The following is a 27,434-nucleotide window of genomic DNA, read 5'->3' on the forward strand; positions in this document are numbered from 1 at the left end:
ACACACAAAGCTACTGTTGCTTTGTCCAGCCAGTGGTCCAATGGTCACACGCACACGCCACACACACACACACACACACACACACACACACACACACACACACACACACACACACACACAGCTTCCCTGCCTGCCAGACACAAAAACACCTCCTGGGTTCCGTCCGTCTGTCCGGCGTGTTCCGTTACAACAGGGACGACAGGCCAATAACAGGATCAATCTGCTCCTCTCTTCCTGCCCTCCGTTTCCTCCCCTCTGCCGGACGAAAAGAGAGGGGGAGCAGACGGAGGAAGGATGGGACAGGAAATCACTCTTTCCCTCTGTCTCACAGTGTGACAGACAAAGACAGAGTCTGGCAAGCATTACATCACACACTGTCATAGAGGGGGGCAGGGTGTGTGTGTGTGTGGAGGAGGGGTGGGGGGATACAGGTGGAAGAGGGGAGGTGACCTCTCAGAGCATGGGAATATGGAAAGATGGAAGTGAGGGTGGTGTAATGGCTCTGGTAGCATGAAGAGTAGCTGTGCAGTAGGTAACCAACAACACTGTCAATGCCTTCAGCTACAGTATGTGGAAGTCTCATCAACTAACCTTGTGTTTAGATATAACCTAACCTAACCTGAGCAAATGAGGACAAATGTATTATTGGAGGATTGGTTGAGTGGCTCTACCTGATCATTCACAAGGAGAAACCATGAAGGTAAAACACCTCCCATTAAAATCTACTTCATTCACAATTTTAGTGATGGGGAAAAAATCTTTACAGTACATATCAGGATATTATTTTTTATGATATATCGTATTGTTTGAACAATATCGCAATATTATTTTTGTGCTAGTTGGCTGTACCTGCACCAAAACTCTTGTTCCTCTGCAGAAGACATATGGTGAGTAATATGTTTGGAACGCAATAAAATCACAGTACCGAATCGCAATCGTGAGAATCACAATACATATCGTATCGGCACCTAAGTATCATGATAATATTGCATCGTGAGGTCCCTGGCAATTACCAGCCCTAACCCTTTTCACGTAACCCTTCAACACTGCACTCACTGAACCCTGTGATGCTGTCAGCACGCTAGTGATGTCCTCTATGAACTAAAAGTACTGATAGAAAAGCATATGAAACCTCACAGTGCCTAACTCAATAGGTCATAGTGATCGTCATAGCCTAGTCTGCTTATGGGAAACACACTCATTCTTCTCACACACACACACACACATACTCATGCACCTGACGAGCACTCCCTCTTCAGAAAGGGGAAGTGGCGGTCTGTCCATCTGCGCTGACAGGAAGTCAACAAAAGCCACATGTAGGCAGGCTGACGTCAATCAGGGCCCCGGAGCACTGTCACACAGGAACAGCTCCCTGCCCACAGACACACACACACACACACACACACACACACACACACACACACACACACACACACACACACACACACACACACACACACACACACACACTCCGATACACACTTGCACAGTACCATACTCAAAAACATGTGCACACTGTGCACATACAGAAATATACTTGTAGGCCTACTCATACGAATGCACACATACACATACACACACACACACACACACACACACACACACACACACACACACACACACACACACACACACACACACACAGATGAATGACACACAAACACATCACGCACTTCCTCTTCTGTATTTCAATCTGCCCTTGTAATACAATGTGTGTGTATGTGTGTGTGTGTGTGTACTCCTCTGTCCTTGTAGTCCTTGTATTATAAGTCTAATGACTGAAAGTGTTTGGAAAAACCTATATCTTAACAATGTGAGAGGAAGGAGGGTGAGTCCCTGTTACTGTGTTATGGCCATGTCTGTAGCAGCAGACTCAACAGCATCCCATTCTCCTTCATTATTTTTATTTCACCTTCATTTAACCAGGTAGGCCAGTTGAGAACAAGTTCTCATTTACAACTGCGACCTGGCCAAAATAAAGCAAAACAGTGTGACAAAAACAACACAGAGTTACACATGGGATAAACAAACAGTCAATAATAACACAATAGAAAAATGTATGTACAGTGTGTGCAAATGTAGTAAGGTTAGTGAGGTAAGGAAATAAATTGGCCATAGAGGCGAAATAATTACAATTTAGCATTAACACTGGAGTGATAGATGTGCAGATGATGATGTGCAAGAGAGAAACTGGGGTGCAAAAGAGCAAAAATAAATAACAATATGGGGATGAGGTAGTTGGGTGTGCTATTTACAGATGAGCTGTGTACAGGTACAGTGTCGGTAAGATGTTCTGACAGCTGATGCTTAAAGCTAGTGAGGAAGATATGAGTCTCCAGCTTCAGTGATTTTTGTAATTAGTTCCAGTCATTGGCAGTAGAGAACTGGAAGGAAAGGCGGCCAAATGAAGAGTTGGCTTTGGGGATGACCAGTGTTGCTATGGTGACCAGTGAGCTGAGATAAGGCGGGGCTTTACCAAGCAAAGACTTATAGAGGACCTGGAGCCAGTGGGTTTGGCGACGAATATGAAGCGAGGGCCAGCCAACGAGAGCATACAGGTCGCAGTGGTGGGTAGTATATGGGTTATGATATGGTTTTGACCTTGAGCGTGGCTGAGGTGCACCCAAGACCAGCTCGGAAACCAGATTGCATAGTGGAGAAGGTACGGTGGGATTCGAAATGGTCGGTGATCTGTTTGTTAACTTGGCTTTCAAATACTTTAGAAAGGCAGGGCAGGATGGATATAGGTCTATAACAGTTTGGATCTAGAGTGTCTCCCCCTTTGAAGAGCTTTCCAATCTTTGGGGATCTCAAACGATACGAAAGAGAGGTTGAACAGGCTAGTAATAAGGGTTGCAACAATTTCGGCGGATCATTTTTAGAAAGAGAGGGTCCAGATTGTCTAGCCCAGCTGATTGGTAGGGATACAGATTTTGCAAATCTTTCAGAACATCAGCTATCTGGATTTGGGTGAAGGAGAAGCGGTGGGGGGGGGGGGGGCTTGGGCAAGTTGCTGTGGGGGGTGCAGAAATGTTGGCCAGGGTAGGGGTAGCCAGGTGGAAAGCATGGCCAGTTGTAGAAAAATGCTTATTGAAATGATTGATTATCGTAGATTTATTGATGGTGATAGTGTTTCCTAGCCTCAGTGCAGTGGGCAGCTGGGAGGAGGTGCTCTTATTCTCCATGGACTTTACAGTGTCCCAACACGTTTTGGAATTAGTGTTACAGGATGCAAATTTCTGTTTGAAAAAGCTAGCCTTAGCTTTCCTAACTGACTGTGTATATTGGTTCCTGACTTCCCTGAAAATTTGCATATCGCGGGGGCTATTCGATGCTAATGCAGTACGCCACAGGATGTTTTTGTGCTGGTCAAGGGCAGTCAAGTCTGGGGTGAACCAAGGGCTATATATGTTCTTAGTTCTAGGGCACAGCTGGACAAGCGGCAACGGTGAGAGACTTGTTTCTGGAAAGGTGGATTTTTAAAAGTAGAAGCTTGAATTGTTTGGGCAAAGACCTGGATAGTATGACAGAACTCTGCAGGCTATCTCTGCAGTAGATTGCAACTCCGCCCCCTTTGGCAGTTCTATCTTGTCGGAAAATGTTAGTAGCTAGTAGCTAGTTAGCTGGTGGGGGTTCCGGTTCCAAAGTATAGAAAATAGCAGATCCGTATACCACATTGAGTAAGAAGGGTTGCAGGAAAGTATATTCAGTTCGTAGATGGATATTGAGATTAAACTATTTACACGGGACAAGACGGGACAAGACAAACACACGTCCGACTGCTACGCCATCTTGGATTATGATGCTAACCATTAATGAATAGCCACACTTCTCCTGCTATGTTTAATCAACATTTTTCAGAGATCCTCTGTCTTGTCTTGCTATGGGTGTGTGAGTGTGTTTGTGAGTGTGTGTGTATGTGTGACAAACTGTCTTTTCGTTATGGCAGCCTGCCCTTCTGACACTATCATACATGTAGACAGGTTGCTAGCTGTAGTGTAGGCTGAGAGCTTAAAGCTCAAGGACACAGTCAGGAGTTCCCAGTCATGCATGAATGCGCACGCGCACGCGCACGCGCGCACACACACACACACACACACACACACACACACACACACACACACACACACACACACACACACACACACACACACACACACACACACCATACTCCATTAATAATGGCTCCAGTACAATGAGCAGGATTCACATGCTGTTGTGTTTTCAATGAGAAGTGAGAGGTTTCCTGGTACTCCCCCATCAGAGCAGTCAGACTAAAAACAGGCTTGGGGGGTGTTGTTACTAACACTGTTGACAGAGCCAGGGAAGACAGCCAACGCATATGAGCAAATGAGAGGGGGGATAGGGATGGGGTGAAGGAGGGGTAGAGGGAGGGGATGAGGGAGGAGGAAAGGGAGGGGTGTGGGAGGGAGAGAGGTGTGGGGTAAGGGAGGGGTTGAGGCTGTAGGTGAGGTCTCAGGGATCAAGTGTAGACAAGAAAGCAAGAGACGAGAGAGAGAGGGACAAACGGAGGAGGAAAGAGAAGAGAGAGGGACAGACAGAGGAGTAGAGAGACAGAAGGGAGAGATTGAGGGATAAGAGAGAGGGACAGACAGAGGAGGAGAGATAAGAGAGAGGGACAGACGGAGATTGAGAGATAAGAGAGAGGGACAGACAGAGGAGGAGAGATAAGAGAGAGGGACAGACAGAGGAGGAGAGAGACAAAAGGGAGAGATTGAGAGATAAGAGAGAGGGACAGACAGAGGAGGAGAGATAAGAGAGAGGGACAGACAGAGGAGGAGAGAGAAGAGAGAGGGACAGACAGAGGAGGAGAGATAAGAGAGAGGGACAGACAGAGGAGGAGAGAGACAAAAGGGAGAGATTGAGAGATAAGAGAGAGGGACAGACAGAGGAGGAGAGACACAGAAGGGAGAGATTGAAAGAGAAGAGAGACCGAGAGAATGGTCTTGACATTGATACATTGTCTTAAGATTTAAGCTTAGGAAAACATATGGAAAGACAAACTAATATCACTGTCTTTGGGACACCAGGTGCATTGCAGGAGAGAGTGATGCATTGTGGTCTTACCTGGCAGACAGACTCTTGTGATGGGAGGCTGAGTGGCCGCAGGGGACCTCCTGAGGAAACAGAGAACATGCACAGCATATAAGTATGGACATGAAATACATTTTGATAGGCCTACGTCATGTCGTAACATTCTGATATGGCCAACCACATCTGGTAAGACTATATAGGTGAAGTCACTCTAAATGAGGAGAGACAGAGGAGAGGAGTGACAGAGATGAGAGACTGATGAGAGGATAGACAGAGAGGAGAGACAGAGGAGAGGAAGACAGAGGAGGAGAGACAGAGGAGAGGAGAGACAGAGGAGAGGAGAGACAGAGGAGAGGAGAGACAGAGGAGAGGAAGACATGAGAGGAAGACAGAGGAGAGGAGAGACAGAGGAGAAGAGAGAAAGAGGAAAGGAAGACAGAGGAGAGGAGAGACAGAGGAGAGGAAGACAGAGGAGAGGAAAACAGAGGAGCGGTAGACAGAGGAGAATAAGAACGAGGCCAACATGTCCGTGAGGATTACAGTGAGAAGAGGACGGGAAAGAGAGAGAGAGAGAGAGATTAAGAAAGGCAGCAGATAAATGAAGAATAAAAGGTGAATTGCTTTCAAAGCACACCTGCCTGATCTGATCTGTGTGTTTACATGCGTGCATTTATTTTTATTTAACTAGGCAAGTCAGTTAAGAACAAATTCTTATTTACAATGATGACCAATGCACAGTGGGTTAACTGCCTTGTTCATGGGCAGAAGGACAGATTATTACCCTGTCAGCTCAGGATTTGATTGGTTGCCGGCCCAACACTAGGCTACCTGCCGCTCCGTGCATGTGTGTGCATGCATGCATGTGTGTTTGTCTGCAAGTGTGTGTGTGCGCCTGCATGCAAGTATGTGTGTCTGTGAGTGTCTGTGTGCATTCCAGCATTCGAACATGTATGCAAGACATGTGTGCATGCAAGTATGTGTGTCTGAAAGTGTGTGTGTGTGTGTGTGTGTGCCTGCGAGGGTGTGTTCATGATGTATATTTGTGTGAGAGCTGAATGTAGGTCAGGGAGACATTGGTTTCAGTACGGCAGGCTGTTCAACACAAGCTTTTTATGAACAGAGATTGTATTCCAGTATCTTTACAGCATGCTAGAGACATAATTCAGACACCGTCAGGTGATATCTGAATGCAGGAGGAACAATGCCCTACATACAAATGCATACATAATAGAGGTCGACCGATTAATAAGAATGGCCGATTAATTAGGGCCGATTTCAAGTTTTCATAACAATCGGTAATCGGTATTTTTGGCCACCGATTTGCAGATTTGGCAAGAAGCCAAGGTAAGTTGCTAGCTAGCATTAAACTTATCTTATAAAAAACGATCAATCTTAACATAATCACTAGTTAACTACACATGGTTGAGGATATTACTAGTTTATCTAACGTGTCCTGCGTTGCATATAATCGATGCGATGCCTGTTAATTTCTCATTGAATCACAGCCTACTTCGACAAACGGGTGTTGATTTAACAAGCGCATTTGCGAAAAAAGCACTGTCGTTGCACCAATGTACCTAACCATAAACATCAATAACTTTCTTTAAAATCAATACACAAGTATATATTTTTAAACCTGCATATTTAGTTAATATTGCCTGCTAACATGAAATTGTGCCACTTATCTTGCATTCATTGCACGCAGTCAGGGTATATGCAACAGTTTGGGCTGCCTGGCTCGTTGCGAACTAATTTGCCAGAATTTATGTAATTATGACATAACATTGAAGGTTGTGCAATGTAACAGGAATATTTAGACTTAGGGTTGCCACCCGTTAGATAAAATACGGAACGGTTCTGTATTTCACTGAAAGAAAAAACGTTTGTTTTCGAGATGATAGTTTCCGGATTCGACCATATTAATGACCTAAGGCTCGTATTTCTGTGTGTTATTATGTTATAATTAAGTCTATGATTTGATATTTGATAGAGCAGTCTGACTGAGCAGTGGTAGGCACCAGCAGGCACGTAAGCATTCATTCAAACAGCACTTTGCGTTTTGCCAGCAGCTCTTCGCTGTGCTTCAAGCTGTTTATGACTTCAAGCCAGGTGGGTATAATTTGTGGAACGTTCCAACAGGAATCTATTCCAAAAACTTCGTAAATAACAAGGTTGCCAAAAAACAACGCATACAAAGTTGTATAGCGGCAGAATAAGATACCGGGTAGGGAGTGGTCTATTTCATTGCGTTTTTCCCTCATCACGTTTATTCCGAAAAATGTCTGTCCTCACTCTGGTTGCCTATGGACAAACATTAAGAATAAGCTACGTAATGAGTTGATGCCTATTCGGCAGCTAGATAGCTAGGTTTGTATGCGTTGCTACTTTGTATGCGTTGTTGGTTGGCAACCTTTTACATAACGTATTTTGGAACAGATTCCTGTTGGAACGTTCCACAAATTATACCCACCCCTTCAAGCCTATCAACTCCCAAGATTAGGCTGTTGTAACCGATGTGAAATGGCTAGCTAGTTAGCGGGTGCGCGCTAATAGTGTTTCAAACGTCACTCGCTCTGAGACTTGGAGTAGTTGTTCCCCTTGCTCTACATGGGTAACGCTGCTTCGAGGGCGGCTGTTGTCGATGTGTTCCTGGTTCGAGCCCAAGTAGGAGCGAGGAGAGGGACAGAAGCTATACTGTTACACTGGCAATACTAAAGTGCCTATAAGAACATCCAGTAGTCAAAGGTATATGAAATACAAATCGTATAGAGAGAAATAGTCGTATAATTCCTATAATAACTACAACCCAAAACTTCTTACCTGGGAATATTGAAGACTCATGTTAAAATGAACCACCAGCTTTCATATGTTCTCATGTTCTGAGCAAGGAACTTAAACGTTAGCTGTTTTACATGGCACATATTGCACTTTTACTTTCTTCTCCGACACTGTGTTTTGCATTATTTAAACCAAATTGAACATGTTTCATTATTTATTTGAGGCTAAATTGATTTTATTGATGTATTATATTAAGTTAAAATAAGTGTTCATTCAGTATTGTTGTAATTGTCATTATTACAAATAAATAACAAAAAAAATTAGCGGCCGATTAATCGGCATCTGCTTTTTTGGTCCTCCAATAATCGGTATCGGCGTTGAAAAATCATAATCGGTCGACCTCTAATACATAATACACGTTTTCTGTTTTGTAATAGTAGTCTGCAATATCAACTCAATGGAGAAGCTATGCGTTCAAGTCTGAGTCCCAGTCTGAGTCCCAGTCTGTGTCCCAGTCTGATTCTAGAGGAGGATGTTCTGCACTACATAATAAGGCATATAGGAATGTGATTCATGCATTGCCTATAATGTGTGGATTATGTTTTATACATTTCAGACAGGCTTATGACAAAAATATGACTTAACATGCACAATATAATCATTTACATAAATGGCAGTTGAAATCACGTTGAATTTACTCATATAAATGTACTTCCACCAATTAAAATGAGATTTAGTATTTTGTTTATTTGACTAAAATATGAATGATCTGTGTCTGTGATAATGGGGTTGTTTTTCTCCCATCACCCCACAGCTAACCTCCTTCAAAAAGAGTGCAAACAGTGTCCTAATAGCTTGCCGTAGTTAAAGGGTTTTCATGAGGAAAAAGAGAAAGCATGCGTTTAACATCCTGCTGTGCAGTGCACTACCTCTCTCCTGGCGTTATCATTATACTTTGATAGAAAAACACAAGGAGCAGAAGGAATCTGGAGTGGGAACCTCGGAGAATAATAAGACGGTGTTCTGAGTTCGTGTTCTACAGCCTGAGGATGGCGGCGACTGAGAAGGGCAACATCTTACGAGTTCCAACACAACTTTGTCAAGCATTTCACAGTAAAGTCTATACCAGTTGTAGTTGGCGCATGTGACAAATCAAATATGATTTCATTTGATGATGCGTTGAACAGTGAAAATGTTTAAATGCCAAGACAAAAGCTCCAATAAGACAAGGCCGAGTGTGGGTGGAATAGGTAGCAACTGCCCTCTTGTGGATTGAGATACAAACTACAACACATTTACAGCTGCTGTGGATTGTTCTCCATAGCAGACATGAGACTCATTTGTATTTTACCTTTATTTATGCATAATTCATTAGGTAGTGCTCTTAATCAGTCAGATCAGCAATAACACCAGACACTTACTTGTTTGAAGCACATTGGACATTGGTCAGGACTGTGAAGTTATTTCTTACACTTCGAAGGCTTGCGAGGACCTGGACAGAAAGAGACCACGTTTAGCCATTACTTACACCAGCAAGTACGGAAAGACACTGAGATGTTCTGAATGTAGGTCTGTTAGCGACTGGGTTAAAGGACAGGTGAGCTGGGATCATATTTACCTGAGCAAAAGGCGTTACTATCAGGTCATCACCATGTCTGTAAACACAAACAAAAACATGTCAACAACACATCCTGAACATTATTCAGAAAGCATTCCTAAGACTGTTAACAGTGTCATACACACGTCAGGTTTAATGGGCTCAATCAGGCCATTGTTTCAACACCAGGGGAAAGAATGTAACTTTAAACCACATCCAGGGAGGTAGTCATTATGAAAGTATGTGTCAGTTATGAGTAACGAAGGTCCCATTTCCCTAAACTGTGCCTGTAGTTAAGCCTTTGAGGACAAACAGGAATCTTGTGACTGACCAACAGCCAAATTACCTCTATGTACCCCACAGACAAATGACCCCTACTGTACGTACCCCACAACCAAATTACCTCTACAGTGGTTCTTCCTTTAAAAGTTGCATCATACTCTCGTGTGGCGCAGCGGTCTAAGGCACTGCATCTCAGTCCTAGAGACGTCACTACAGACCCTAGTTCAATTCCAGGCTGTATCACAACCGGCAGTGATTGGGAGTCCCATAGGGCGGCACACAATTGGCCCAACGCCGTCCAGGTTAGGGGAGGGTTTGCCCAGGGTAGACCGTCATTGTAAACAAGAATTTGTTCTGTGTCTAAATAAAGGTTAAATAAAAATGAAAATAAATACTGCAGCGTAGCACAGCTTGCAGGATGGTACAGCATGTTACAGCGCATCACGTCATAGTATTTTATTGTCAGCCATTGTTGCCGTTAATTCTCGTTGAAACCACCAATGGGCATCTTTGAGGGCGTCTTCATGAAGCTTGCTTACTTTATGAAGCTTGCTTACTTTCCCAAATAATCCTACAGAAGTCCATGCAGACCAGACGTTCTGATTGCTATACCCTATCAGAGGTCCATGCAGACCAGACGTTCTGATTGCTATACCCTATCAGAGGTCCACGCAGACCAGACGTTTTGATTGTTATACCCTATCAGAGGTCCACGCAGACCAGACGTTTTGATTGTTATACCCTATCAGAGGTCCACGCAGACCAGACGTTTTGATTGTTATACCCTATCAGAGGTCCACGCGGACCAGACGTTTTGATTGTTATACCCTATCAGAGGTCCACGCGGACCAGACGTTTTGATTGTTATACCCTATCAGAGGTCCACGCAGACCAGACGTTTTGATTGCTATACCCTATCAGAGGTCCATGCAGACCAGACGTTTTGATTGTTATACCCTATCAGAGGTCCACGCAGACCAGACGTTTTGATTGCTATACCCTATCAGAGGTCCATGCAGACCAGACGTTTTGATTGTTATACCCTATCAGAGGTCCATGCAGACCAGACGTTTTGATTGATATACCCTATCAGAGGTCCACGCAGACCAGACGTTTTGATTGTTATACCCTATCAGAGGTCCACGCGGACCAGACGTTTTGATTGCTATACCCTATCTGAATGAGCATAACAAGTTAATGAGTTTCGTTGACATGAAGCAACCATAGCCTCAGCTACTATAGCACAGAGAAATACATCTTAAAACATGCTATTCTGTTCTTTTGGAATAAATTGTCCTAGTATCATGTTTGGTAGGCTACTCTTTGAGTCCCAGCTAATCTTACTGTAATATGCATACCGCACAGCAGAGCTTCACGGAGCTTGGAGGATGACATGCTCAATAAGTTTTTATCTTTTATGATATTTATCTTAATGTAGGCCTACTGATAGAGTGTAAAATACACGTCTTTCAGTAAATTCAGAGACAGGTGGGTTCTAGGTTTTTATTGAAATGACATGGAGCAATCATTAGTATCATTATCATTAGTAGGCAAACATCCATTAAACACCCATAAATACATTTCAAGTCCCTAAAAATGTTCATTAACTTGGCAAGAGTCTTTTGTCCTGCTAATAGCCCATCATGAGTGGATGGCTTCTTTTGTATTCCAATGTATTGAATGAATGTATTAATTCTAGTCATCTACCATTCTCATTCTCAGAGTGGAAACGTTGTTTGTAGAGTTCACAACCTGCTACACTTGTGAAAACATGTATTCAAAATGCCTCCAGCTCACATTGTAAAGTGTTGGCTGACGCGCTGATAGCCTGTAGCCTGCACCTGAATGGTGAATGGGAGGCGCACTTCAATTACCAGTTGAAGAATAAAAATAGACACACAGGCCAATTTAATTTCACAAAATTATGCAAATTATACTATAGACCGATAAGCACAACGTTCAAATGTATTTACACCAAGAAATTAGAGCCAGAAATTCTGGGATTTTTGTAGGGTGACTATGTGGATTACTATGTGGATTATACATTTACATATTTGTAGGGGTTGTTGCATTTGTCATTGTATCTAGATTAGCTATTATGAGGGTTTCGGCTGGCTATTGCCCAATTTAATGGCTCATCAATGTGTGAACTGCTGTGACCAATGTCCATCACTACTGTAAACCGAGAACTGTATTCTAAAAATAAAAACACAGCATCTATAGTGGTAGAAATATATTATTGAATTCGATAAAAAACTAAAAAACTGTTTAAAAATGCATATGTTTAATAGGCTAATGTGCAGTGTGACAAAAATCAACAGGACAATGAGATGTTTACTGTAGCCTACATAATAAACATAGTAAAGTTCCTAATTCCTTCGATAAGGGAGAGGATTGCTGAAAATGATGTCTGTTCTCTTTGGTCGCAATGAAAGAATTCTGAGATAAACGGTAACTAAAACAAACTGATCTGAACAACCAGATCACTTCATGGTGTGAGTGCGTGTGCATGTGCCTGCATGTGTGTGCGTATGTGTTAACTATGTGCCTGCGTGTGTGGTAACTTACAGTTCGGATGTGATGGAGGAGTTTCGGGACATGGACTTGGGCGAGAGTTCGTAGTCACTGTCTGAGCGGTAGAGGAAGGACTCTCTGCGCTGGCTGTGTCCAGGGAAGTTGGTGTGTAGGACCAGGCCTGACCCGGGAGATGCTGAAGGGTCCAATGGACTGCAGCTGGCTGATGGGCCATTCTCCACATCAAAGCTGCAACACAATACATAGAAAACATAATGTTACTAACAAAGTTACTACATCTATCTTTCCACTGGTCCTGCGAGGCTCAGTTGGTAGAGCATGGCGCTTGCAACGCCAAGGGTCGTGGGTTTGATTCCTCCTGGGGCCACCAGTACATCAAATGTATGCACACATGACTGTACTGTAAGTCACTTTGAATAAAATAGTTAAATGGCATTTATTATTATCATTCTATATGTGGTATTACTTTCCATCTACAGGCCAGAACAAAACAGAAGCCTGGGCTTCTACTTTGGTCCCTGTATGTACAACCAACTGACACTACAAATGATGTTCCTATGGGAAATAAAAGTTGATCTAATTCTAGTTCCTCTAATTTCAGGTCTGCAGAAAACTCTAGACTACATCACGAAGATGGTCTGGAATGGCAACTTTCCATCATTGGTTTGCGTTGTGTCAACAGAGACAGATAACATATGAAATAGAATCTACCTTGTAAAAACACAAGTTGCTGTATCATACCAAACAATGACATTACTGTTCATGTGAGTACTCTGTGACATCAAGATTAATGTGAGTACTCTGTGACATTAATATTCATGTGAGTACTCTGTGATTTTAAGATTCATGTGAATACTTTGTGACATTAAGATTCATGTGAATACTCTTTGATATCACTGTTCATGTGTACTCTGTGACATTACGATTCATGTGAGTACCCTGTGACATTAAGATTCATGTGAGTACTCTGTGACATTAAGATTCATGTGAGTACTCTGTGACATAATGATTCATGTGAGTACTCCATGACATTATGATTCATGTGAGTACTCTGTGACATCAAGATTAATGTGAGTACTCTGTGACATCAAGATTCATGTGAGTACTCTGTGACCTCCCAAAGAACACAGAGAACAATGAAATGATGAGACCATCAGGGCCACATTCAGACTTCAAACGGTATTTGTTTATAACAGATAAAAAGATACCAGATCTTTCACAATCTTACATAATAAACATCCAAGACTGAGATATGCTGTGATTCTAGTTTTAATTCTAACAGGAAGTACTACACATCGATTCCAGTCATGGACAGGTTAGTGACACATCATGAAACTCTAGGCATAACTGACAAAAATTGGGGGGAGAAATGATAATACAGATGTTGCTATTCCAATCAGAACAGGGGTGGAGGGTAAGAGAGAGGGATCTTGACAAAAAGTCCCTGGAGAGAGATCATGTTTTTGGATTGTCTCAAGGTTTTCCAAGGGAAGGAGAGGGGGCGTAATAAGGGGAGAGAGGGAGAGGGGGAGATGGGGAAGTGAGCGGTGACTGCTGTGACCTGTCACTGCAGGAGGCTCCACAAAGAGGAGGGGTCTTCTGATGCACACACACATACAAGGCCATCAGATCATCAACACAGGGGCCCCACAAGGGTGCGTGCTCAGCCCCCTCCTGTACTCCCTGTTCACCCATGACTGCATGGCCGTGCATGTCTCCAACTCAATCATCAAGTTTGCAGTTGACACAGTAGTAGGCCTGATTACCAACAATGACGAGACAGCCTACAGGGAGAAGGTGAGGGCCCTGGGAGTGTGGTGTCAGGAAAGCAACCTCTCACTCAATGTCAACAAAACGAAGGAGCTGATCGTGGACTTCAGGAAACAGCAGAGGGAGCACGCCCCTATCCACATCGACGGGACCACAGTGGATAAGGTGGAAAGCTTTAAGTTCCTTGGCGTACACATCACTGACGATCTGAAATGGTCCACCCACACAGACAGTGTGGTGAAGAAGTCACAACAGCGCCTCTACAACCTCAGGAGGCTGAAGAAATGTGGCTTGTCACCTAAAACCCTCAAACTTTTACAGATGCACAATTGAGAGCATCTTGTCGGGCTGCATCACCGCCTGGTACGGCAACTGCACTGCCTGCAACCACAGGGCCTTCCAGAGGGTGGTGCGGTCTGCCCAACGCATCAAAGGGGGAAAAACTACCTGCCCTCCATGACACCCACAGCACCCGATGTCACAGGAAGGCCAAAAAGATCATCAAGGACAACAACCACCCAAGCCACTGCCTGTTCACCCCGCTATCATCCAGAAGGTGAGGTCAGTACAGGTGCATCAAAGCTGGGACCAAGTGACTGAAAAACAGCTTCTATCTCAAGGCCATCAGACTGTTAAATAGCCATCACTAGCCGGCTTCCACTCGGTTACTCAAATGTGCACCTTAGAGGCTGCTGCCCTATGTACATTGACTTGGAATCACTGGCCACTTTAATAATGGAACACCAGTCACTTTAATAATGTTTACATACTGCTTTACTCATCTCATATGTATATACTGTACTCTATTCTACTGTATTTTAGTCAATGCCACTCCAACATTTCTCAATCTAATATTTATCTATTTCTTAATTCCATTATTTTACTTTTAGATTTGTGTGTATTGTTGTGAATTGTTAGATATTACTGCACTGTTGGAGCTAGAAACACAAGCATTTCGCTACACCCACAATAACATCTGCTAAATATGTGTATGTGACCAATACAATTTGAATTGATTTGATTTAAAAGACACCATCTGATTCAGGAGAGCAGCCTGGGGCCACAGATGCATGTTTGCGATCTGTGTAAGAGCAGGATGCAGTGATGTGTGTGTGTGTGATAGCATGCCAGATGAGTATGCACTCTATGGTTGATTACATCATTGGTCCTCAGGTCAGTGTACTGCTGTATTCCTTTGTGTGTTAGATAGAACAGGTCCATCAGGCCGGGCCGGTATACGGGCCGGGCCGGAACAGGTCCATCAGGACGGGCCAGTATACGGGCGGGTAGTTCTAAAGCTCAGGCAGCCCGAGCAGCCTCCTCATACAAACCCATCTCACATCGCAAAACAATAGTAGCCATTAACATCCTCTCTTACTCTCTCTCTCTCTCCAGTTCACAGAGATTAAGTACATTAAACGTGGCAAAACAGTTACTTTAAGATCAAAACAAACGCCTCAGGGCTCGCTCTGACCCATGATGGAAACAACAGGACGTACACACACGCATACGCCTCAGGCTGTGCTGGGTCCAATAATTGCCGTATTAGTGATAAGTAATGCTATTAAAAGCATTACATAAGGTTATTGGGTATAAGGCTTGGGAAGTATACTGTAGGGCATCAGAAACGCACTACTACTACACCCTAATTAAGTAAACAGTAAGCTAAATATCAACTCTGTTTGGATGGTGTGAGGCAATGGGACTGCCTACACACCTGGATAGCTACAGCATTTTATTGTCTCTGGGTAATGTAGGTTTGGCTAGGGTTTGTATAGCAATAGGACAGCAGGTAACCTAGCGGTTCAGAGCATTGGGCCATTAACCGAAAGGTTGCCGGTTTGAATCCCCAAGCCAACTAGGTGAAAAATCTGTTGATGTGCCATTGAGCAAGGACCTTAACCCTGTCATGATACAACACGATGATGATGTAATATTTAGGATGTCGCAGCAACATGCAATTGTTTCTTTAAGGGTTTACTTACATTTAAGAGGATAACATCGGTTAAATATAACTTGCCAGAATATTAGGTGTTTACCGAACGTAATCAAAAGGGGAAAGAAATGCTCTTTGCTCTAAAGAAGGATATCACCTTCCTTCAGGAAACTTATCTTTCTGCCACTGAGCATATGAAACTCCAATGTGACTGGGTTGGGCAGATATAAGGTTCCTCATATACATACAGCCTATATAGCTGTCGTAGAGAGGGGACCAAAGCGCAGCGTGGTAAGTGTACATTATATTTATTAAACAATGAAACACTAGAACAAAGAAAATAAACCGAAAAGCCAACCAGTTCCGTCAGGTAACGAAATACAAAACAGAACATAACTACCCACAAAACACAGGTGGGAAAAGTCTGCCTAAGTATGATTCCTAATCAGAGACAATGATAGGCAGCTGCCTCTGATTAGGAACCATACTCAGCCCAACACAAAGAAATACAAAACATAGAATGCCCACCCCACACCCTGACCTAACAAAATAGAGAAATAAACCGTCTCTCTCAGGTCAGGGCGCGACAACAGCCATTATATACATATATAGCCTTTAGAAAGTATTCACACCCCTTTTTACACATTTTGTTGTGTTACAAAGTGGAATTAAAATGGACAGACAGGACTCCCTATGGTTTCAGATTGAAGCTCAGTTTAGCCGTCCTTTACCGCTGAAGAATGTTATGTTTGTGAATCAGTTTCAACACGTGTGATAACAGTAAAACCTTCAATACAATATGTACAACACATTAATGGCATGGGCAGACTGTAGAAAGCACTTAGGTATTTCAAACAGGTAATCTTTACTTCCTCCTATCTCTTGTAACCCTGACCTGCCCAATGTGTTCTCAAAGGTCGACCTCTATAAGTGTTGTTTTTTTGCACCTATTCTGGCCCTGCAATAAGCGAATGGATTTCTGCTACTCTATTCATACAGACACTCAGATCTGTTGAGATATAGAATGGGTACAATCCCCGAGCCTTTACATCACATGCCGAATACTACGCTTGACCCAGACAAGACAAGGTAGCTGATAATAATTTCATACTTTGCAAAGAAATGTATTCTTGTGTGTTGGAAAAATGAAAACCCACCCACTTTTCAATTGTGATATAAAAAAAGGATGCCACAGCACAGACAGACGCATGACTCACTGTGTGAATGAAGTAGTGACTGACTGATGTGATGCCAAAGTCACATGACATGCAGATGTTCACAGGCCCCTGCACTAAGCCTTCACTTCCTATCCACAGCATCACTGGAATGTGCCCAATGTATAGGACCGTCCCTACCTAGAACCTATCTACATCTCTTATCTACATCGAAGCTAGAATGTACACTGAGTACAACACATTAAGGACACCTGCTCTTTCCATGACATAGAATGACCATGAGAAAGCTATGGTCCTTTATTAATGTCACTTGTTAAACACTTCAATCAAATCAAATCAAACTTTATTTGTCACATGCACCAAATACAACAAGTGTAGACCTTACCGTGAAATGGTTACTTACAAGCTCTTAACCAACAGTGCAGTTCAAGAAGAGTTAAGAAAATATTTACCAAATAACTAAAGTAAAAAAGAATAAAAAGTAACACAATAAAATAACAATAACGAGGCTATATACAGGGGGTACCGATACCGAGTCAATGTGTGTGGGGGTACAGGTTAGTTGAGTTAATTTGTACTTGTAGGTAGGGGTGAAACAACTATGCATAGATAATAAACTGCGAGTAGCAGCAGCGTACAAAACAAATGGGGGGGGGTCAATGTAATAGTCCGGTGGCCATTTGATTAATTGTGTGTAGATGAAGGGGAGGAGACAAGTTAAAAAATATATTTTTAAGCCTTGAGACACATGGATTGTGCATGTGTTCCATTCAGAGGGTGAATGGGCAAGACAAAATATTTAATTGCCTTTGACCGGGGTATGATAGTAGATGCCTGGCGCACCAGTTGGTATCAAGAACTGCAACGCTGCTGGGTTTTTCACACTCAACAGTTTCCCGTGTGTATCAAGAAGGGTTCACCACCCAAAGGACATCCAGCCAACGTGACATAACTCTGGGAAGCATTGGAGTCGACATGGGCCAGCATCCCTGTGGAACACTTTCGACACCTTCTAGAGTCCATGCCCTGATGAATTGAGACTGTTCTGTGGGCAAAGGGGGGGGGGGTGCAACTCAATATTAGGAAAGTGTTCCTAATGTTTGGTATACTCAGTGTATAGAATTAAGCCTGCCCCATTACCCAAAACATCAGCCTAAGATGGACACCAGGCTGAGTCATGACTGACTGAACACAACAAAGTGGGAAGAGTATTTTACAGAGAAAGAGAAAGACAGAGAGAGAGAGTCAGAAAGAAACTGAGAAAGAGAGAGAGAGAAAGAGAGACAGAAAGAAACTGAGAAAGAGAGAGAGCGAGAGAGAGAGAGAGTCAGAAAGAAACTGAGAAAGAGAGAGAGAGCATTTTGTACCATTCTCTAGATCCGTCATTCCAGCAGTTTCAAAGAATCCTGTTTTCTGACTAGATCCAGGAAGTATTTATCCAACATGTTGGCTGATGTACGCAAGCAAAAACCAAATCCCGTACTGCAGGGATTAAATGATGAGCTTTGTGGGAAGAAGGGGCCAGGAAGCATGGCCATGATTGTCAGAGTCCGACATGTGATGAAACATCCATGGTTCAATCAGCTCTGGGAGTCTGAGTAGGGAACTTCAGCTCGACTGACACTGGATACATGAACGCAAAATGAAGGATGCCAAACAGACTGGGGGAAAGGGGGAGTTGCCAGTTTTTGCTTACTACGTGACATGACCAGAAAAACTCTGGGCCCTAGTCATAGCCCAACCTACACACTCCTTTCAGAGAAGTGAGGATGAAGAGAAAAGGTGTACAGTAGAAATCATCATTTCCAGTAAGCATTAAGTATTGTCACTGTTCTAAAAAAGCAATCAGGAAGTCCAATCAGAAGTGTTCCCAATGACCTCTGTGTGGCTTATACATCCTTCCCCAATGATACAGCTAAATCATCCCGACTTAACAACAGTCTTGACAGGAAGGGAAGGGGGCCATTACCATGGCAACAGGGTGGTAGAACGAGAGTGCAAGTGTGAGAGAGATAGAGAGAGAGAGGGAGTCAAGAAGTGAGAAAAACAGGCAGAGATGTGTGATGGGGGGGGAGAGAATTCTGGGACATGAAGTGAGTGAAAGACAGTGACGTAAGAGACTAAGACAATTAAAGAGAGAATAAATAGAGAACAAAGGAAAATAAAATAATGTATTTTCTTAAGCATTGAGAAAAGACAGTGGGCAGTTAAGTCTTCTTCAGCTCAGGGAACATGTGGATTGGGGAATAACTGAGGGGCTTTTACAGGACATCACCATGATGAATGTAGAGAAATCCCATCAACACTAACATTACCAGTACATCAATGGTGGACAGTAATCACTGATTGACAGTAATCAGTGGTGGACAGTAATCACTGGTTGACAGTAGAGGTATGGCCGATTAATTAGGGCTGATTTCAAGATTTCATAACAATCGGTAATCAGCCTTTTTGGACGCCGATTATGGCTGATTACGTTGCAATCCACGAGGAGACTGCGTGGCAGGTTGACCACCTGTAACACAAGCGCAGCATCAAGAGGACCTTGTGGCTGCAAGAAGCCAAGGTAAGTTGATAGCTAGCATTAAACATATCTTATAAAAAATTCAATCGATTATGCTGCAGTAGTTTATGTGTTGGGGGGCTAGGGTCAGTCTGTCACATCTGGAGTATTTCTCTTGTCTTTTCCGGTGTCCTGTGTGAATTTAAATATGCTCTCTCTAATTCTCTCTTTCTCCTTCTTTCTTTCTCTCTCTCGGAGGACCTGAGCCCTAGGACCATGCCTCAGGACTACCTGGCTTGATGACTCCTTGCTGTCCCCAGTTCACCTGGCCGTGCTGCTGCTCCAGTTCCAACTGTTCTGCCTGCAGCTATGGAACCCTGACCTGTTCACCGGACGTGCTACCTGTCCCAGACCTGTTGTCCCAGACCTGCTGGAACCCTGACCTATTCACTGGACGTGCTACCTGTCCCAAACCTGCTGTTTTCAACTCTCTAGAGACAGCAGGAGCGGTAGAGATACTGTCAAAGATCGGCTATGAAAAAGACAACTGACACTTACTCTTGTGTTGCTGACTTGTTGCACCCTCGACAACTACTATGATTATTATTATTTGACAATGCTGGTCATTTATGAACATTTGAACATCTAGGCCATGTGCTGTTATAATCTCCACCCGGCACAGGCAGAAGAGGACTGGCCACCCCTCATAGCCTGGTTCCTCTCTAGGTTTCTTCCTAGGTTTTGGCCTTTCTATGGAGTTTTTCCTAGCCACCGTGCTTCTACACCTGCATTGCTTGCTGTTTGGGGTTTTAGGCTGGGTTTCTGTACAGCACTTTGAGATATCAGCTGATGTAAGAAGGGCTATATAAATGAATTTGATTTGATTTGATATAATCAATGCGGTGCCTGTTAATTTATCATCGAATCACAGCCTACTTCAACTTGATGATTTAACAAAAGCACATTCATGAAAAAAAGCACAATCGTTGCAATAATGTACCTAACCATAAGCGTCAATGCCTTTCTTCAAAACAATACACAAGTATATTTTTTTTACACCTGCATACAGTATGTAGTTAAAATAAATTCATGTTAGCAGGCAATATTAACTAGGGAAATTGTGTCACTTCTCTTGCGTTCAGTGCAAGCAGAGTCAGGGTATATGCAGCAGTTTGGGCCACCTGGCTCTGTCACGTCCTGACCATAGTAAGATGTTATTTTCTATGGTAGAGTAGGTCAGGGCGTGATAGAGGGTGTTTTGTGTTTTTCTATGTTTTCTATTTCTATGTTTTTTTGGGGGGATGATCTCCAATTAGAGGCAGCTGGTCCTCGTTGTCTCTAATTGGAGATCATATTTAAGTAGGTATTTTTACACCTGTGTTTGTGGGCAGTTTTCTGTTTAGTCTCTGTACCTGACAGAACTGTGCGCTGTCGTTTTTTCTCTTTGTTATTTTGATTCAGTATTTTGAGTTATAATAAATTATCATCATGAGCACTCAACACGCTGTGCTTTGGTCCCCTCTCTACGATAGCCGTTACAGGCTCGTTGCGAACAGTTGAAAGGCCATTTATTCCTAACAAAGACCGTAATTAATTTGCCAGAATTTTACATGACATAACATTGAAGGTTGTGCAATGTAACAGTAATATTTAGACTTAGGGTTGCCACCCATTCGATAAAATACGTAACGGTTCCGTATGTTAATGACCAAAGGCTCGTATTTCTGTGTGTTTATTATAATTAAGTTTATGATTTGATATTTGATAGAGCAGTCTGACTCAGCGGTGGTAGGCAGCAACAGGATCGTAAGCATTCATTCAAACAGCAGCTCTTAGCAATGCTGGGATGCAAAGCGCTGCTTATGACTTCAAGCTATCAACTCCCGAGATTAGGCTGGCAATACTAAAGTGCCTATAAGAACATCCAATAGTCAAAGGTATATGAAATACAAATGGTATAGAGAGAAATAGTCCTATAATTCCTATAATAACTACAACCTAAAACTTCTTAACTGGGAATATTGAAGACTCTTTCATACAGTTGAAGTTGGAAGTTTACATACACCATAGCCATATACATTTTAACTCAGTTTTTCACAATTCCTGACATTTAATCCTAGTGTAAATTCCCTGTCTTAGGTCAGTTAGGATCATCACTTCATTTTAAGAATGTGAAATGTCAGAATAATAGTAGAGAGAATGATTTATTGCAGCTTTAGTTTCTTTCAACATATTCCCAGTCAGTCAGAAGTTTATATACACTCAATTAGTATTTGGTAGCATTGCCTTTAAATTGTTTAACTTGGGTCAAACATTTCGGGTAGCCTTCCACAAGCTTCCCACAATAAGTTGGGTGACTTTTGGCCCATTACTCCTGACAGAGCTGGTGTAACTGAGTCAGGTTTGTAGGCCTCCTTGCTCACACACACTTTTTCAGTTCTGCCAACAAATTTTCTATAGGATTGAGGTCAGGGCTTTGTGATGGCCCCTCCAATACCTTGACATTGTTGTCCTTATGCCATTTTCCACAACTTTGGAAGTATGCTTAGGGTCAATGTTAACATTTGGAAGACCCATTTGCGACCAAGCTTTAACTTCCTGACTGATGTCTTGAGATGTTGCTTCAATATATCCACATAATTTCCCATCCTCATGATGCCATCTATTTTGTGAAGTGCACCAGTCTCTCCTGCAGCAATGCACCCCAACAACATGATGCTGCCACCCCCGTGCTTCACGTCTGGGAGGGTGTTCTTCGGCTTGCAAGCATCCCCCTTCTTGCTCCAAACATAATGATGGTCATTATGGCCAAACAGTTCTATTTTTGTTTCACAGACCAGAGGACATTTCTCCAATGTCCCCATGTGCAGTTGCAAACCGTAGTCTGGCTTTTTTATGGCGGTTTTGGACAAGTGGCTTCTTCCTTTCTGAGCGGCCTTTCAGGTTATGTCGATATAGGACTCGTTTTACTGTGGATATAGATACTTTTGTACCCGTTTCCTCCAGCATCTTCACAAGGTCCTTTGCTGTTGTTCTGGGGTTGATTTGCACTTTTCGCACCAAAGTCCGTTCATCTCTAGGAGACAGAACGCATCTCCTTCCTGAGCGGTATGACGGCTGTGTGGTCCCATGGTGTTTATACTTGCGTACTATTGTTTGTACAGATGAACGTGGTACCTTCGGGCTTTTGGAAATTGCTCCCAACGATGAACCACACTTGTGGAGGTCTACAATTCTTTTCTGAGGTCTTGGCTGATTTCGTTTGTTTTTCCCATGGTGTCAAGCAAAGAGACACTGAGTTTGAACGTAGGCCTTGACATTTATCCACAGGTACACCTCCAATTGACTCAAATTATGTCAATTAGCCTATTAGAAGCTTCTAAAGCCATGACATCATTTTCTGGAATTTTCCAAGTTGTTTAAAGGCACAGTCAACTAAGTGTATGTGAACTTCTGACCCACTGGAATTGTGATACAGTGAAATATAAGTGAAATAATCTGTCTGTAAACAATTGTTGGAAAAATTACTTGTGTCATGCACAAAGTAGATGTCCTAACCGGCATGCCAAAACTATAGTTTGTTAACTGTATGTTCTCATGTTCTGAGCAAGGAACTTAAACATTAGTTTTTTACATGACACATATTGCACTTTTACTTTCTTCTCCAAAACGGTGTTTTTGCATTATTTAAACCAAATTGAACATGTTTCATTATTTATTTGAGACGAAATTTATTTTATTTAGGTATTATATTAAGTTAAAATAAAAGTTTTCTTTGTTCATTAAGTATTGTTGTAATTGTCATTTATTACAAATATATATATATATATAAAAATCGGCCGATTAATCAGTATCGGCTTTTTTTGTTCCTCCAATAATCGGTATCGGTACCGGCGTTGAAATATCAGAATCGGTCGACCTCAAGTTGACAGTAATCAGTGGTGGACAGTAATCAGTGGTGGACAGTAATCACTGGTTGACAGTAATCAGTGGTGGACAGTAATCAGTGGTGGACAGTAATCACTGGTTGACAGTAATCAGTGGTGGATAGTAATCACTGGTTGACAGTAATCAGTGGTGGACAGTAATCAGTGGTGGACAGTAATCAGTGGTGGACAGTAATCAGTGGTGGACAGTAATCAGTGGTGGACAGTAATCATTGGTTGACAGTAATCAGTGGTGGAGAGTAATCAGTAGTGTAGAGTAATCAGTGGTGGAGTGTAATCAGTGGTGGAGAGTAATCAGTGGTGGACAGTAATCAGTGGTGGAGAGTAAACAGTGGTTGACAGTAATCAGTGGTGGGAGGCATTATCTTGAAGGCATGATGACGGATACTTCCTGTTGTGGAATTACTAGAGGTGCATGGATAAACTGGAGGTGTGTGTCTGTCTGTCTGTCTCCAGGACATCCACGGTACCAATGTCTATACTGTCTACAGACTGACAGCAGTTGATAACACAGGGAGGAAAACAGTCACAGAGGTGTCACACACGGGAAAACACACACTCAGCAGGCACATGGAAGTATGCACAGACACAGCACACATACACAGATCAACACGTGTCAAGAAAAATAAACTACACTGCTGGTGTAGTAAGTGCTTTACATCACTCATCACTGTACAGGCCTGTAATCAAACTCTATCTGGGAGAAAACAGATCCTTCAGGCTACACTCTGGGATTGGAGAAAAGGAAACGTCCCTGGTCGGTCCCAAGCAGTGTACCGGTAGGTTCCAAGCCGTGTACTGGTAGGTCCCAAGCAGTGTACCGGTAGGTCCCAAGCAGTGTACCGGTAGGTTCCAAGCCGTGTACTGGAAGGTCCCAAGCAGTGTACCGGTAGGTCCCAAGCAGTGTACCGGTAGGTTCCAAGCCGTGTACTGGTAGGTCCCAAGCAGTGTACTGGTAGGTCCCAAGCAGTATCCTGGTAGGTCCCAAGCTGTGTACTGGTAGGTCCCAAGCTGTGTACTGGTAGGTCCCAAGCTGTGTACTGGTAGGTCCCAAGCAGTGTACTGGTAGGTCCCAAGCTGTGTACTGGTAGGTCCCAAGTATTGTACTGGTAGGTCCCAAGCTGTGTACTGGTAGATCCCAAGCAGTGTACTGGTAGGTCCCAAGCAGTGTACTGGTAGGTCCCAAGCTGTGTACTGGTAGGTCCCAAGCAGTGTACTGGTAGGTCCCAAGCTGTGTACTGGTAGGTCCCAAGTATTGTACTGGTAGGTCCCAAGTATTGTACTGGTAGGTCCCAAGCTGTGTACTGGTAGATCCCAAGCAGTGTACTGGTAGGTCCCAAGCAGTGTACTGGTAGGTCCCAAGCTGTGTACTGGTAGGTCCCAAGCAGTGTAGTGGTAGGTCCCAAGCTGTGTACTGGTAGGTCCCAAGTATTGTACTGGTAGGTCCCAAGCAGTGTACTGGTAGGTCCCAAGCAGTGGATTTTTTTCAAAGGTTCGTCTACCCTACATGGTTCTGTTGGTGGGAAGAACATTCAGCTATCCTTTCCCAAAACTCAGTCCAGCCCACACTCTGCACATGACAGATAAGAAAGAGTACATACAGTACTTCTACTACACTCTTCCTACCATGGCTTTTCAGCACTTTGATGGACATGACCTTGAAGATAAAAGAGACAAGCTTTAGACGTTGCCATGAAGAGATTCGGTTTAGTGAGCAGAAACATTCTGTAAAGTAGAGAAATTAAATCGACGTATGTGAGGATACTACAATGAAAATGCTCAAGAATGAAAATTATGACTTTTAAGTAGCCAACAAACGGAATGTGGAATGCATGAACTAAGACGTCATAAAGGCGTCATTCTAGAATATGAAAACAAGAGGACACTAAACATAAACCATGTGCCTTTTGTGGAGAAACAACAATATTCGTATTTACATATTTTCCAAATATGTCATTTCCCAAACATCCCCTTTCAGAGAGAACATAAATCACTGTCACGTTATTTTGGAAAATAAAATATGTTTTGTGACAGAGCTCATATTGAAACACTCCTCTGGAGAGGGACAATGAAAAAAAGAGGGAGAGAAAAGAAAGATAGAAGGAGTAAGAAGACAGAGCTGAGGAAGAGAGGGAGAGGTAGAGAGAGTGAATGACAAAAAGAGCGAGAGAATGAGAGAGGGAGAGAAGGAGAGAGAGAGGAAGGAGGGAGGCCAGTCTGTGGCTGACCTGTGAGACTAAACAGAACTTGCTTTAAATGGCATTCATTCCATGGGCTGGCAAATTGCAGTGGGATAGTTTTCCATTACATTCTCTAGTCTGTATACTTTTACAAAGTCAAGTTACCCTAGGTCAAACTCTGCTCTCAGTAAGCCTTTCCTCTCTCTATATATATATATATATTTGTCTCTCCCCCTCTCTCTCTTTTTCTCTCTCTGTCTCTCACTCTATCTCTCTGTCTCTCTCACACTATATCTCTCTGTCACTCACAGTAACTCTCTGCCTCTCCCTCTGTCTCTTTCTGTCTCTCTCTGTCGGTCTCTCTGTATCTCTCTCTCTCTCTGTGTGTGAGTCTGAGTGTGCGTAGGCATGCATGTATGTGATTGTGTGTGTATGTGTGAAGAGAAAGCCTTTTTAGGTTATCAGAAACAGGATTTGTTCCCTGGTCCTCTGGTTTCCTCATAGTACTTCAACAGCCACTTCCTCGTTTCTGTTCACCCTTTTGTCGTCGTTATCATCATCAAGCAGTGTACTGGTACAGTAGGTCCCAAGCAATGTACTGATAGGTCCCAAGCAGTGTACTGGTAAGTCCCAAGCAGTGTACTGGTAAGTCTCAAGCAGTGTCCTGGTAAGTCCCAAGCAGTGTACTGGTAAGTCTCAAGCAGTGTCCTGGTAAGTCCCAAGCAGTGTACTGGTAAGTCCCAAGCAGTGTACTGTAAGTCCCAAGCAGTGTACTGTAAGTCCCAAGCAGTGTACTGTAAGTCCCAAGCAGTGTACTGTAAGTCCCAAGCGGTGTACTGGTAGGTCCCAAGCAATGTACTGATAGGTCCCAAGCAGTGTACTGGTAAGTCCCAAGCAATGTACTGATAGGTCCCAAGTAGTGTACTGGTAGGTCCCAAGCAATGTACTGATAGGTCCCAAGTAGTGTACTGATAGGTCCCAAGCAGTGTACTGGTAAGTCCCAAGAAATGTACTGATAGGTCCCAAGCAGTGTACTGGTAAGTCTCAAGCAGTGTCCTGGTAAGTCCCAAGCAGTGTACTGATAGGTCCCAAGCAGTGTCCTGGTAAGTCCCAAGCAGTGTAGTGTAAGTCCCAAGCAGTGTACTGGTAGGTGCCAAGCACCATAATCATAATCATCATCACTATTACTATAATCACAATCACCATTACCATAGACATCACCATCATCATTCTTCAGGGCACAATGTGCAGTGTGCAGCCAGTCAGACATCATAAACCATGACCACACACCAACCACAGGTCTCAACCTCAGTAACTAACAAACCAACCACAACCTCCAGTTAACCATCTCCATGACAACTGGTATACAGTAACAGTAGTCTACTGTAAGACATAATATTGTATTCTGTCTGTCCATGACCACTGAGAAACAACAGTGTTCTACTCCACCCATGGGAAACACTGACACATCCCTGAAGAACATCCCCCACTGAACATCCCTGAAGAAAACACTCCACTATTTGACCAAGCCATTGGTTCATAGCACCTGACCAGTCCAGTATTATGCTCATTGATAGGTCAGGGGAATCCTTGTCACAGTCCAAATATTTGACCAAGCCATTTCACTAAGGGAATATGTTGTGTTGGCATTTGGTGGGTAACAAGTCAAAACACCC

General features: G+C 43.1%; 1 protein-coding gene across 4 annotated transcripts in view; it reads right to left on the minus strand.

Annotated features, from left to right (window-relative positions):
* pde4ba (phosphodiesterase 4B, cAMP-specific a) overlaps nucleotides 1-27,434 on the minus strand; it is a 336,700-nt gene that overhangs the window by 87,314 nt on the left and 221,952 nt on the right. For all 4 annotated transcript variants that reach the window (XM_014123403.2, XM_045687797.1, XM_014123404.2 and 1 more), the window contains 4 exons: nucleotides 12,281-12,475; nucleotides 9,452-9,488; nucleotides 9,255-9,325; nucleotides 5,089-5,138 (listed from right to left, as the gene is read on the minus strand). In XM_014123403.2, the coding sequence (XP_013978878.1) occupies nucleotides 5,089-5,138; nucleotides 9,255-9,325; nucleotides 9,452-9,488; nucleotides 12,281-12,475 (353 nt within the window). The remainder of the gene's footprint in view (nucleotides 1-5,088; nucleotides 5,139-9,254; nucleotides 9,326-9,451; nucleotides 9,489-12,280; nucleotides 12,476-27,434) is intronic.

Source organism: Salmo salar, chromosome ssa10, assembly GCF_905237065.1.
Source record: "Salmo salar chromosome ssa10, Ssal_v3.1, whole genome shotgun sequence".
NCBI lineage: Eukaryota > Metazoa > Chordata > Actinopteri > Salmoniformes > Salmonidae > Salmo > Salmo salar.